The 15,862-nt window shown below is 42.0% G+C and overlaps 1 protein-coding gene across 2 annotated transcripts in view; it reads left to right on the forward strand.

Moving 5' to 3' along the window:
- Nucleotides 1-15,540, forward strand: part of LOC124113487 (nuclear receptor ROR-alpha A-like) — a 129,139-nt gene extending 113,599 nt beyond the window's left edge. For both annotated transcript variants that reach the window (XM_046473851.2, XM_046473852.2), the window contains exons 4-9: nucleotides 7,443-8,413; nucleotides 9,051-9,159; nucleotides 10,312-10,453; nucleotides 10,964-11,094; nucleotides 12,525-12,617; nucleotides 13,251-15,540. In XM_046473851.2, the coding sequence (XP_046329807.2) occupies nucleotides 7,443-8,413; nucleotides 9,051-9,159; nucleotides 10,312-10,453; nucleotides 10,964-11,094; nucleotides 12,525-12,617; nucleotides 13,251-13,414 (1,610 nt within the window). In that variant the 3' untranslated portion in view covers nucleotides 13,415-15,540. The remainder of the gene's footprint in view (nucleotides 1-7,442; nucleotides 8,414-9,050; nucleotides 9,160-10,311; nucleotides 10,454-10,963; nucleotides 11,095-12,524; nucleotides 12,618-13,250) is intronic.
- The last annotated feature ends 322 nt before the right edge of the window (nucleotides 15,541-15,862 follow it).

Below are 15,862 nucleotides of genomic sequence, written 5' to 3' on the forward strand. Positions count from 1 at the left end.
TACATTTGTTACATTACTGAATAACTTCCTACATTTGTTATATTACTGAATAACTTCCTACATTTGTTACATTAATGCATAACGTCCTACATTTGTTACATTACTGAATAACTTCTTACATTTGTTACATTACTGAATAACTTCCTACATTTGTTACATTACTGAATAACGTCCTACATTTGTTACATTAATGCATAACGTCCTACATTTGTTACATTACTGAATAACTTCCTACATTTGTTACATTACTGAATAACTTCTTACATTTGTTACATTACTGAATAACTTCCTACATTTGTTACATTACTGAATAACTTCCTACATTTGTTACATTACTGAATAACGTCCTACATTTGTTACATTAATGCATAACATCCTACATTTGTTACATTACTGAATAACTTCCTACATTTGTTACATTACTGAATAACTTCCTACATTTGTTACATTACTGCATAACGTCCTACATTTGTTACATTAATGCATAACTTCCTACATTTGTTATATTACTGAATAACTTCCTACATTTGTTACATTACTGAATAACTTCCTACATTTGTTACATTACTGAATAACTTCCTACATTTGTTACATTACTGAATAACTTCCTACATTTGTTACATTAATGCATAACGTCCTACATTTGTTACATTACTGAATAACTTGCTACATTTGTTACATTACTGAATAACTTGCTACATTTGTTACATTACTGAATAACTTCCTACATTTGTTACATTACTGAATAACTTCCTACATTTGTTACATTAATGCATAACGTCCTACATTTGTTACATTACTGAATAACTTCCTACATTTGTTACATTACTGAATAACGTCCTACATTTGTTACATTACTGAATAACTTCCTACATTTGTTACATTACTGAATAACTTCCTACATTTGTTACATTACTGAATAACTTCCTACATTTGTTACATTACTGAATAACTTCCTACATTTGTTACATTACTGAATAACTTCCTACATTTGTTACATTACTGAATAACTTCCTACATTTGTTACATTACTGAATAACTTCCTACATTTGTTACATTACTGAATAACTTCCTACATTTGTTACATTACTGAATAACTTCCTACATTTGTTACATTACTGAATAACTTCCTACATTTGTTACATTACTGAATAACTTCCTACATTTGTTACATTACTGAATAACTTCCTACATTTGTTACATTACTGAATAACTTCCTACATTTGTTACATTACTGAATAATCTGCTACTAAAGAACTTACTGCATCAATGAATAAATTAGTTCTATATTCTATTATGATGCACTTCTTTGTATTATTATGAAGCTGTCATCTTTAGAAGATATACTCTCTACATACCAATCAAACAGTTCACTTTAATAGTTAACCAACAGTCCTTAGTTTTAAATATGCAAAACATTAATGGAGAGAAATATTTGCTTGGCTTGAACATTGTTGTTAAGATGTTCAAACATTGGTATCATGAGGGATGCATAACATTATGTGGATGCCAATAGCATGAATAAATAGGGCGCCAAGTACCGTCTTATGGAGGTCTGACCCCTTTCTTGGAAATCTTTTACCGAGTTATTTGATTTTGAAACAAAACAGTTTTTTATGGAACCTGCTGACCGAATTTCTCAAAAAAATCTGGAAATGACATCTTGTTGAGATATCCTTATCTCAGAGTTCTCCATCACACCAACCCGCCTGAAGCCTTGGTCATGTAACCGGCAGCTGATGGTGTCGAGTGACGAAGGGGCGGCTGCCAGCCACTCACTAGTCCCCCCTCACATCTATGTTAATATATGCACAATCTTCACTTCCCAAGACTTTACAACAATTCCTCAAGGGGTGACAGGTTCTTCTCGGGGCCCCATTCAATTGTCTCTCCACAGCAGGCGGTTATTGATCTTGACAACAATGGGATTAAGCTTTAGAAGACTGCTGTGAATGGCCATTGCAAGGACTCCTGACCCTGGTCAGGCAGTGGTCAGCGTGAACTTGCCCTCACTGTTCCCCCCTATCCCCCCTCAGTCATCATTAGCTGATCTGCTTGGAGGGGTATAAATTGAGACAGTGATCTGTGAGCTTCACTCTTCCTGTCCGAGCCATCAGCGAAGGTAAGCAGCTTGTAGCTCTCTCCATCCCCAGCTGGGGGCGGGGCGGGGCATGCATGCTTTCATCTCCATCGTCTCTCATTCAGGTCTTAGCAGGGCTTTGTGATTTGTTACTGCATCGATGTACCGGTGTTGACAGGGCTCCCGGTATTCATGTAGAGCATCTGTAACAGCATGAGGGGTAACTGACAAACGTCCACTTGTCCTTACATGATAACATACAGCAAAATCCTTAAAAATGTCAAATTTCTCGTCATGATACCTTAACTATTGGGCAGTTTGGCAAAGGACTAGTGCCAGTTTCTAATGCTGGGTGTTTTCTCAATACTGGTGTATGTTTAAATATCTGTATTTGTGTACAGCTTAATGTAATATCAATACTAGAGTTTCTAGGTACGTGCATCAGAACAGAGGGTCATGAGTTATCAATACTGATGTGTGACTGTTATGGGAGATTGTGTTATGAGTTATCAATACTGGCGTGTCAGGACTTGTAGAACTGTTAGTGTTACAGCACCTGTGAGGTTTGTTGGTTCCTTATTGGCAAGGGTTAGGGTGTATTATATCAATGTGGTTTCTGGAATATGTTGACAATCTTTGTGACAAATTCTGTGTGATGAGCTAGGTGTCTGCGTTAATTGATGTTTCACTCTTTACAGTGAGCATGATAGTCAAATATTTGAAAGTGGGTCCAAGTGTGATGCAGGCTACAACCTGTCTGGGCAGTATACAGTATACTACATGCAGACTACAACCTGTCTGGGCAGTATACAGTATACTACATGCAGGCTACAACCTGTCTGTGCAGTATACGGTATACTACATGCAGGCTACAACCTGTCTGGGCAGTATACAGTATACTACATGCAGACTACAACCTGTCTAGGCAGTATACAGTATACTACATGCAGACTACAACCTGTCTAGGCAGTATACAGTATACTACATGCAGGCTACAACCTGTCTGGGCAGTATACAGTATACTACATGCAGGCTACAACCTGTCTGGGCAGTATACAGTATACTACATGCAGACTACAACCTGTCTGGGCAGTATACAGTATACTACATGCAGGCTACAACCTGTCTGGGCAGTATACAGTATACTACATGCAGGCTACAACCTGTCTGGGCAGTATACGGTATACTACATGCAGGCTACAACCTGTCTGTGCAGTATACGGTATACTACATGCAGGCTACAACCTGTCTGTGCAGTATACGGTATACTACATGCAGGCTACAACCTGTCTGTGCAGTATACGGTATACTACATGCAGGCTACAACCTGTCTGGGCAGTATACAGTATACTACATGCAGACTACAACCTGTCTGGGCAGTATACGGTATACTACATGCAGGCTACAACCTGTCTGTGCAGTATACGGTATACTACATGCAGGCTACAACCTGTCTGGGCAGTATACAGTATACTACATGCAGGCTACAACCTGTCTGGGCAGTATACAGTATACTACATGCAGGCTACAACCTGTCTGGGCAGTATACAGTATACTACATGCAGGCTACAACCTGTCTGGGCAGTATACAGTATACTACATGCAGGCTACAACCTGTCTGGGCAGTATACAGTATACTACATGCAGACTACAACCTGTCTGTGCAGTATACGGTATACTACATGCAGGCTACAACCTGTCTGGGCAGTATACAGTATACTACATGCAGACTACAACCTGTCTAGGCAGTATACAGTATACTACATGCAGACTACAACCTGTCTGTGCAGTATACGGTATACTACATGCAGGCTACAACCTGTCTGGGCAGTATACAGTATACTACATGCAGGCTACAACCTGTCTGTGCAGTATACGGTATACTACATGCAGGCTACAACCTGTCTGGGCAGTATACAGTATACTACATGCAGACTACAACCTGTCTAGGCAGTATACAGTATACTACATGCAGACTACAACCTGTCTGTGCAGTATACGGTATACTACATGCAGGCTACAACCTGTCTGGGCAGTATACAGTATACTACATGCAGGCTACAACCTGTCTGGGCAGTATACAGTATACTACATGCAGGCTACAACCTGTCTGGGCAGTATACAGTATACTACATGCAGGCTACAACCTGTCTGGGCAGTATACAGTATACTACATGCAGGCTACAACCTGTCTGGGCAGTATACAGTATACTACATGCAGACTACAACCTGTCTGTGCAGTATACGGTATACTACATGCAGGCTACAACCTGTCTGGGCAGTATACAGTATACTACATGCAGACTACAACCTGTCTGTGCAGTATACGGTATACTACATGCAGGCTACAACCTGTCTGGGCAGTATACAGTATACTACATGCAGGCTACAACCTGTCTGGGCAGTATACAGTATACTACATGCAGGCTACAACCTGTCTGGGCAGTATATGGTATACTACATGCAGGCTACAACCTGTCTGGGCAGTATACAGTATACTACATGCAGACTACAACCTGTCTAGGCAGTATACAGTATACTACATGCAGACTACAACCTGTCTGGGCAGTATACAGTATACTACATGCAGGCTACAACCTGTCTGGGCAGTATATGGTATACTACATGCAGGCTACAACCTGTCTGGGCAGTATACAGTATACTACATGCAGACTACAACCTGTCTAGGCAGTATACAGTATACAACATGCAGGCTACAACCTATCTGGGCAGTATACAGTATATTACATGCAGACTACAACCTGTCTGGGCAGTATACAGTATACTACATGCAGACTACAACCTGTCTGGGCAGTATACAGTATACTACATGCAGGCTACAACCTGTCTGTGCAGTATACGGTATACTACATGCAGGCTACAACCTGTCTGGGCAGTATACAGTATACTACATACAGGCTACAACCTGTCTGTGCAGTATACGGTATACTACATGCAGGCTACAACCTGTCTGGGCAGTATACAGTATACTACATGCAGACTACAACCTGTCTAGGCAGTATACAGTATACTACATGCAGGCTACAACCTATCTGGGCAGTATACAGTATATTACATGCAGACTACAACCTGTCTGGGCAGTATACAGTATACTACATGCAGACTACAACCTGTCTGGGCAGTATACAGTATACTACATGCAGGCTACAACCTGTCTGTGCAGTATACGGTATACTACATGCAGGCTACAACCTGTCTGGGCAGTATACAGTATACTACATGCAGACTACAACCTGTCTAGGCAGTATACAGTATACTACATGCAGGCTACAACCTATCTGGGCAGTATACAGTATATTACATGCAGACTACAACCTATCTGGGCAGTATACAGTATACTACATGCAGACTACAACCTGTCTGGGCAGTATACAGTATACTACATGCAGGCTACAACCTGTCTGAGCAGTATTCAGTATACTACATGCAGACTACAACCTATCTGAGCAGTATACAGTATATTACATGCAGACTACAACCTGTCTGAGCAGTATACAGAATACTACATGCAGGCTACAACCTATCTGTGCAGTATACAGAATACTACATGCAGGCTACAACCTATCTGTGCAGTATTCAGTATACTACATGCAGACTACAACCTGTCTGTGCAGTATTCAGTATACTACATGCAGACTACAACCTGTCTGTGCAGTATTCAGTATAAGTATACTACATGCAGGCTCCAACCTGTCTGTGCAGTATACAGTATACTTCATGCAGACTACAACTTGTCTGTGCAGTATTCAGTATAAGTATACTACATGCAGGCTACAACCTGTCTGGGCAGTATACAGTATAATACATGCAGGCTACAACCTGTCTGGGCAGTATACAGTATACTACATGTAGGCTACAACCTGTCTGTGCAGTATACAGTATACTACATGCAGACTACAACTTGTCTGTGCAGTATTCAGTATATGTATACTACATGCAGACTACAACCTGTCGGTGCAGTATTCAGTATACAACATGCAGGCTACAACCTATCTGGGCAGTATACAGTATACTACATGCAGACTACAACCTATCTGGGCAGTATACAGTATACTACATGCAGGCTACAACCTATCTGGGCAGTATACAGTATACTACATGCAGACTACAACCTATCTGGGCAGTATACAGTATACTACATGCAGACTACAACCTATCTGGGCAGTATACAGTATACCACATGCAGACTACAACCTGTCTGGGCAGTATACAGTATACTACATGCAGGCTACAACCTGTCTGGGCAGTATTCAGTATACCACATGCAGACTACAACCTGTCTGTGCAGTATACAGTATTCTACATGCAGACTACAACCTGTCTGGGCAGTATACAGTATACTACATGCAGGCTACAACCTATCTAGGCTTGTCAGCCATTTACAAAAACTAAACTCTTTAAATTCAACCAACTGCTTGTAAACGGTATTTAAACAATTTGACGGTCAACCTGTACATTCTTCCTCGGCTTTCTGTTTGTAGGAAGCATTAACTGAATTTAGTGTTTGTTTCAAGCTGTTTAGAACACGTTTCAGGGTAAGAAATTGAAAGATGAAAATTGGAAGTATTCTGACAAACTTAAACCATAAAGCGACAAAATTAAGAAGATTATTTCTACTTGTATTTATCTGGCAACACAATGAGGACAAGCCAGACGAAGTTAACAGTCGAGAGATTGTCAACCAATATGTGTTTGTGTGTCATTGTAATCAAACTTCATCAGTGGCTGCCTCACTATCAACCACTAGACAGGGAAGGGGTAGGCCATCACACTAGAGGGTAGGGAAGGGGTAGGCCATGACGCTGGAGGGTAGGGAAGGGGTAGGCCATGACACTGGAGGGTAGGGAAGGGGTAGGCCATGACACTGGAGGGTAGGGAAGGGGTAGGCCATGACACTGGAGGGTAGGGAAGGGGTAGGCCATGACACTGGAGGGTAGGGAAGGGGTAGGCCATGACACTGGAGGGTAGGGAAGGGGTAGGCCATGACACTGGAGGGTAGGGAAGGGGTAGGCCATCACACTGGAGGGTAGGGAATGGGTAGTGTGGAGTCCATCGTTATTTAGCCTGATATAGCAGCGATACAGTACTTCATACAGTTGCTGCAGTAGAGCTTTGACTTCTGTTCGATGATAAACTCAAAGGTCCATGATTCATAAGGAATGTTGTGTGTTGCTGAGTAAGTGTCATCTCTGCTGGATTCCGGGTAAGAACAGGTCCCCAGCAATTCTGGTTCATACTTGATACTGAAGACTGCAGTGATTATAGATATTAGTGACAAAGGGGTTTTATGACAGCTAAATGTACTTATTTCAAGGATTAACGATTCCTTGTTTCATTTCAGCCTCACGCCTTGGTCGACGTCCCAAACGACTGAAAGACGTAAGCGGCGATTCACAGCGATCTCATCAAGTGAACCTTCCAATAGCACCATACCCCTCCCCAGCAGAACTCTACAGACTCAGAATGGCAGAACTTCAGAAACTCCTCCAAGCTAACGGCACCTTCAAGTCGGAGCTGATGCAGGCCTTTCTCTCGGCAGCACAGGCCAGCTTCCGTGAGCACGCCAAGAACAGCACCACGGGGTCCACAAGCACCACCAACACAACTCACACAACCCTTGACGGGAACCAGAACACGTACACACAGGGCATGATCCCATTCGGGAACGAGTCGGGCTACTCCAGCATGAGCAGCCCGGCTAGCAGCAAGAGCCAATCTCCCCTTCACGACAACAACCATCCACAGATGCTCAACAACAACCAGATGATGGACAACACCAACATGAACACCATGCCACCTACCACGACCTACAATGCCAACACTACTCTGGGTCTCCAGCAGCAGCAGCAGCAGCAGCAGCAGCAACACCAGCAGCAGCAGCAGCACCCTCTTGGCATGACGAACACGCAGATTGGACACAACAGCATGCCAAGCACTCACGTGTCCAACATCTCCAGCCCAATGTCCAGTACGACCCTGCCCAACACGCCGAGCCCACTGTCCACATCGTCCAACCTCAACGCCCCTGTACCCATGCCCTACATCATGCCCCAAGACTGCCCCGTCACCATCAAGACCGAGCCCACGTCTACAGGTGCCTGCGATTTCCCTGATTCCAATGGCAACCAGGCGATGGAAGTGTTGCGGATGCTGGATGAGGCGAAGCAGACGCCGGTGGGGTCAAGGAGGCAGTTGATACAGCAGGTACAGGAAGCAGTCACCACAGCCCATCTCAGCACCTCCCTCAACACGATCAAGTCCGTGCAGGATGCCAATGAGCGACTGAGAAACTCCACGATGCCGATTCAGATGGTGAGATGTCTGGGGTTACTGCATGCTTATCGCAAATGTTATATTTGGGATAACACTTTCTTTGTAAAGTACAGATTCTCGTACTTTTTTGAGTCCCCGGACGGGACTCAACCCAAAAAAGTATGAGAATCTGTACTTTACAAAGAAAGTGTTATACCAAATATAACATTTGTTACATTTGACTTTCTAAATGGCATTGTGTGTTCATGCATGCTTGTTGCTTTAAATAGATCTTTCCATTAACGTTAATAAAATATTGTGTCAAATCCATCAAAACCATATAGATCAATTGTAAGTGATTGGCTAACTGAGAAATTACACTTTTGTTTATTCTTCCATAAACTGCCCAAAATAATTAAGAATTAATTTTTTGAAAGTAGAATAATTCTGTTAAAGTATAATAAGTCCCCAGTGAAGAAGCTCTTAAACCTTGTTAACCTGGGCCCACTTGCACAAAGCTATCTTAGCGCTAAGATGATCGTAACGCCCAAACTTTAACATACGCTTACAATAATCTTAGCGCTAAGATCGCTTTGTGCAAGTGGGCCCTGGACACAATATATGGTACGGTCCGATGGTGATGTTGCTGTGTTAAATCTTGGTCCTGTGCTGATGTTGCGTGTTGTGTGTGTTGCAGCCCGACATGAGCAAGTTGTCCCTGAGTGCGGACTCCATGTGGCAGGGCTTCCTGTCCCAGATGGTCCCCGAGATCACCAACGTTGTCAAGTTCTGCAAGAAGTTGCCAGGTAAGTGGGGGAGAGGTAGTTGGGGTTCCTCGTGTTGGTCCCTCGTGACCCATACTGGTCGTCCGCTAAAATGGATTGGATGAACAATTTTGTAGAATGGATGCACAGTTGGTAAAACTGTGACACAGCTCTGCAGAGTTGTCTCCCTTAGGTGTGCAGGGATCCAGTGCTCATGACGCCCAGATATGCCCTGATAATTTTGTTGTTTTGTAAGCAGCATCCTCCTTGTGACCCGTGAAGATCTGGGGTAGAATAGATTTTCAGCAACGCCTGCTTGCCATAAAAGGCGACTATACTTGTCGTTAGATGCGACTAACAGGATCAGGTGGTCAGGCTCGTTGACTTGTTTGATGCGTTTCATTGTATTCAAATTGAGTGGATGGATGCTCATGATGTCAATCACTGGATTGTCTGGTCCAGACTAGATTATTTACAGACTGCCGTCTTATAGCTGGAATATTGCTAAGTGCAGCGTTAAACAACAAACAAACAACTACATTTATCAATGTAGCAAGTTATACAGCACATATTAATGTATCAATGTAGCAAGTTATATGGGTCAAAATATGTCTTGATCACTGAAACCAAAGTCCTCATGGGATTCTAGTGGTCGAGTGGATAGAGCGTCCACCCTGTGAGCGGGAGGTTGGTGGTTCGATTCCCAGACCTGTTATACAAAAACATGTTGGGGCACGGGTGTCCCAGAATAGTGTCCCTTGGGCACGCCAGAAACCTATGATTGTGGGTTCGAATCCCAGTTTGCCCAGATTATGTTTCTAGGTTTGTCAGCACCATACCCGTGCTCGTGGGTTTCACCGGTGGTAAACGTCTGAGACCTGCATCACTTCGGGCTTTCTTCCCACATTAAGCTGACACGCCGTGATATAACTAGAATACTGAAAGAGGTGTTGAACCCAACTCACTCACTCACTCACTCACTCACTCACTCACTCACTCACTCACTCACAAACATGTTAAAAGATGGAACTTGTTACGTTGTCTGGCACTTGCCATTTAGAGGATACAACAAGGAGTCCATATACTGTGTTTGATTGGGTTTATCCATGTTAAACTGTGGCATGGCATCTCAGTGTACTAGCACTATAAAACCAGAATTAGTCGATATTAGAAATATTAATTATTTGTGTGCAGGCTTCACAGAGATTGAGCAGGAGGACCAGATTAAACTCCTGAAGCAAGGATCCTTTGAAGTGATGATGACACGCTTCACGATGCTGGTCGACGTAGAAACGGAGGAAATGCTGGACCCATCGCACAAGATGAAGTGTCCAAAGTGAGTAGACTGAACAACAACAACAACAACAACAACAACAATAACAACAACAATAACAACAATAATAATAATAGGTTATTTATATTGCACATATTTCCACACCACTCGGGCATGCTCAAAGTGCTATTATTACCCCGGTCATTCTCAGCTCCCTGGGTGTTATGCAACTCATGCTGCCCGTTACGGGCTAGAAGGTTAACGACCACATTGCCATCTCATCCTACCGGGTACCCGTTCACTGCTGGGTGAACTCATTTCAGAACCATTCTGCATATTGATGTTTATTATATTGTTTCGATTGTGAGGTAAACTTCAGCATACCTTAACCTAGGGAATAAAGAACAAGACTTTCTATGCGAAGCCTCTCCGTTGTCAGGGTGATCACATCAAATAAATCATAAGTAATAAGTAACAGTGTTTGGTTTTTGATCACCACATCGGAAGTGACATTGTTTTGGTACATTTATTTAGACATCGGGTAATGTATCTTCATGTGGATCTTGTTTGCAGGCAAGTTATCATGTCGATGCCGATGGGAAACTTCTTTCAAGAGTTCTTCAAGGTTGCGGGGGAGCTCAACCCCCTGAACTTGACCGACAGCGAGATCGGATTGTTCTCAGCCTGCCTCATTATGTGTCCTGGTGAGTTGGTCTGAACTGAAGGGCAGTCCCAACAATGTTATCTTCTAAAAATAGATCTGCATCTTTACATATTATCATGTCATTAAAGTCGCATTCAGTATTGAGAATGAGATTCAGGGGGTCCTTGGGATAAGCTTACTGTTAGAAATTAGAAACAGCTGGTAAGTTCTTCAGTATGGACACTGTAGGATAAAATGTCTTTAGTGTGGACACTGTAGGATAAAATGTCTTTAGTATGGACACTAGGATAAAATGTCTTTAGTATGGACACTGTAGGATAAAATGTCTTTAGTGTGGACACTGTAGGATAAAATGTCTTAGTATGGACACTGTAGGATAAAATGTCTTTAGTATGGACACTGTAGGATAAAATGTCTTTAGTGTGGACACTGTAGGATAAAATGTCTTTAGTGTGGACACTGTAGGATAAAATGTCTTTAGTATGGACACTGTAGGATAAAATGTCTTTAGTATGGACACTGTAGGATAAAATGTCTTAGTATGGACACTGTAGGATAAAATGTCTTTAGTGTGGACACTGTAGGATAAAACGTCTTTAGTGTGGACACTGTAGGATAAAATGTCTTTAGTATGGACACTGTAGGATAAAATGTCTTTAGTATGGACACTGTAGGATAAAATGTCTTTAGTATGGACACTGTAGGATAAAATGTCTTTAGTATGGACACTGTAGGATAAAATGTCTTTAGTATGGACACTGTAGGATAAAATGTCTTTAGTATGGACACTGTAGGATAAAATGTCTTAGTATGGACACTGTAGGATAAAATGTCTTTAGTATGGACACTGTAGGATAAAATGTCTTCAGTATGGACACTGTAGGATAAAATGTCTTTAGTGTGGACACTGTAGGATAAAATGTCTTTAGTATGGACACTGTAGGATAAAATGTCTTTAGTATGGACACTGTAGGATAAAATGTCTTTAGTGTGGACACTGTAGGATAAAATGTCTTTAGTATGGACACTGTAGGATAAAATGTCTTTAGTGTGGACACTGTAGGATAAAATGTCTTTAGTGTGGACACTGTAGGATAAAATGTCTTTAGTATGGACACTGTAGGATAAAATGTCTTTAGTGTGGACACTGTAGGATAAAATGTCTTTAGTGTGGACACTGTAGGATAAAATGTCTTTAGTATGGACACTGTAAGATAAAATGTCTTTAGTATGGACACTGTAGGATAAAATGTCTTTAGTGTGGACACTGTAGGATAAAATGTCTTTAGTATGGACACTGTAGGATAAAATGTCTTTAGTATGGACACTGTAGGATAAAATGTCTTTAGTATGGACACTGTAGGATAAAATGTCTTTAGTGTGGACACTGTAGGATAAAATGTCCAGGATCCTAACCCCAGTGCTTTCTTACACTTTGATGTAAGCTGACATGGTGATGTTTGATTTCAGATCGCCTGGGTCTGAAGAATGTGAAGGCTCTGAATAAGATCCAGAATCTGTTCCAACAGTCTCTCTACATGATGCTCGAACAGAACCATTCTGGTACGTATCGACTCTTACTACCTCATGCTTGTCTCCCTATCGAGGTTCAGACTAGGTCCCCAGTACCTCATGCTTGTCTCCCTATGGGGGTTCCACGTCAGACTAGGTCCCCAGTACCTCATGCTTGTCTCCCTATGGGGGTTCCAGGTCAGACTAGGTCCCCAGTACCTCATGCTTGTCTCCCTATGGGGCATCCACGTCAGACTAGGTCCGCAGTACCTCATGCTTATCTCCCTATGGGGGTTCCAGGTCAGACTAGGTCCCCAGTACCTCATGCTTGTCTCCCTATGGGGGTTCCAGGTCAGACTAGGTCCCCAGTACCTCATGCTTATCTCCCTATGGGGGTTCCAGGTCAGACTAGGTCCCCAGTACCTCATGCTTGTCTCCCTATGGGGGTTCCAGGTCAGACTAGGTCCCCAGAACCTCATGCTTGTCTGCTTTAATTGCCAGATGATGATTGGCTTGGGGAAAGGCCAGGCCTGTCTCCCTCATAGAACTGTCGACCACTCACTCACTCACCCGACCACTCACTCGCCCACTCACCCGACCACTCACTTGCCCGACCACTCACTCAGTCGATCACTCACCTGCTCACTTACTCATTCGCTCACTCACTCGTCCATTTGTTTCCAGAACCAGACACATTGTTCCTGAAGCTGCTGACCTCAGTCCCCGTCCTCCGAACCATCAACGAGGAACACTCCAAGGCCATCAACAACATCAAAATGACCCAACCGGGAACATACGAGGAAGTGTTCCCCGCCTTGCATCAAGAAGTGTTCGACGGCAAACTGTAGGCAGCCAATCGGGCAACAGATGATAAACTGGAGGAGGACATCTGCTGCTGTTTAGTCTGACCAATCAGAGACTCCGTAAGAAAGGCTTGCTATGGCCGATGATGTGATGTTGACGCACGATGCGGAGAACTGTTGTTGGTTATATATGCGGCGACATATTACAACAGTACAGCGTCTGGTAGCTGGTCCAGCTCAGTAAACCATCTCTCAACTTTGTTAAAATTCAAATTAAATTTTAGGAGTTGAATGTAGCTGAAGACAGATGAAATGGCTCAAGTCTGTGGCAATGTAACAAGTGAGAACTCTCTGTCGTCATGGACGCTTGTATTGGTAGAAGTTAACCTGTTACAAGGATACAACATTTGTGCCTACATCAAAGTATTGTAGTTTACAAATAAGTGTCTTTGAGAATTTTTAGATATACCGTAATTGACGTATTATACAAACGGAACGATTTGAGATTCCAAGTTTTATGATTTTTTAGAAACTTAAGAAACTGTTCACCCGAATAAACTGAATTAGGATATCTTTAGGATGTGAATGATTTAAAAATCTATTCATGGAAAAGAAATCTCGACATTATCTTAAAAATGTTTGTTTTTTAAAATGGGGTTCTTAATACGTGGTATATTGTAGTATAATTCCTCTTGAGGGCAAGTCTTCTGTAACAAGACGGACACTACATCATCTTCATTGAACAAAAATCCTTTTCCATGACTATTTGAAATTGTAAGAGAGGTTGAATGGTGTTGAAGGTGTAGAATATAGAGAACATGTGATACAACAGGGCTTGTGTGGATGAGTGAATGTGGGAGTGGACGTTGTTCATGTAAATATAGGTCATGTGTCGGAAGGGCCCTGTCGACTGCCAATTGCGAGATTCATGTATTGTGTATCATATACTATGAAGTTTATCGTCTGAGCATTGTTATTGATTCATTGTAAACACCACATCAACAGATGGAGATGTTATTGTACAGATTAATCTATTTGTATATAACCCGTGTAACAGTAGACCGTAATCACTGACCTTTGGAGACTTATTCATCCTATTTTCAGAGAAACATTTGACTGATCCTTGAGGTTTTTAGTGGTGTGCTCGTCAACCCCCTCTGACAACTGGTTGAACTCATCTTTTGCTAGTTTGATCAAGTTTACTCCAGATTGGTCTAGTTTGAACTAGTTTCATCCAGATTGGTCTAGTTCAAACTAGTCTCATCAAGATTGGTCAAGTTTTTAGTTGTGTTCTCGTCAACCCCCTCTGACAACTGGTTGAACACCATCTCTGGCTAGTTTGATCTAGTTTAATCCAGATTGGTCTAGTTTGAACTGGTTTCATCCAGATTGGTCTAGTTTGAACTAGTCTTATCAAGATTGGTCAATTTTAATCTGGTTTACAGGATAAACATTTCAACCTGATTTAGGCTGGACATAGGAAATAGACAATATTTGTGTCCTTTTTGGTTGTTGTGGGTTTGAATCCAGCTTTACCAGTTGAATGACCTTTGGTCTGTCAGTACCAGCTGTGACCTGAGTGGAAGACGCCTGACCTGCTGTGACGTGACCATGTTACTAAGATGCTAAGATGAGCCCCATGTTGACTTCTAGGTGTAGTTATTATATATCAGTGTCTCCGTGCTCATGTCTTCATGCTTATGTGTCTTGTAAAGGATTTAATATTTCGTGTTCACAAAGTGCATAATTTGTGTATAATATTTCAGGGATATGATTATGTACAAGCTCCATAGTGCTGACTATCACAGTATCTGTTACCTGTGAGTGTTTTATCCCGCCTCAGTTGGGGGGGGGGACTTTGGCTCGTTAACCTCAGGTTGCAAACACTAAGTGCTAAACCAAACATTTCAGCATCGGCTTTTTTTCTTTATATGAGAGATAAATGTTTTTCTTAAATATTGATTCAGATATGACTATGTTCATCTACTGCTTTAGTAGACTGTTTTGAAGTGAATTTTTATCTCATTTTTTTTTAGACATTGATTTTGTTAGGTTGTATTGTGTTTGTTATCTACTCTGCCTTGGAAGCCTGTGTTTCAGTTGTTTGTATTATTGTTTTACAATGCCGATGTATGGAAGTAAACAATGGGAATAAAGATTCATAAATCAAAGAATCTGTTGGTGTTCTGTGCATGTTGTACTAAGTGTGTAATCGTCTTAATTTCATACTTATTTAGGGGCAGCCGGGTAGCCTAGTGGTTAAAGCGTTCCCTCGTCACGCTGAAGACCCGGGTTCGATTCCCGACATGGGTACAATGTGTGAAGCCCATTTCTGGTGTCCCCTGCCGTGATATTGTTGGAATATTGCTAAAAGCGGGTAAAACCATACTCACTCACTCACTCATACTTATTTAAAAGCATGAATACATGACAAATTTTTATGGACAGCAACTTCTTTTTGTTTTTTGTATGTTTCAGAGCTACTTCATGCTC

The sequence above is a fragment of the Haliotis rufescens genome, unplaced genomic scaffold, assembly GCF_023055435.1.
Source record: "Haliotis rufescens isolate VD_foot unplaced genomic scaffold, xgHalRufe1.0.p SCAF_16, whole genome shotgun sequence".
NCBI classification, from domain to species: domain Eukaryota; kingdom Metazoa; phylum Mollusca; class Gastropoda; order Lepetellida; family Haliotidae; genus Haliotis; species Haliotis rufescens.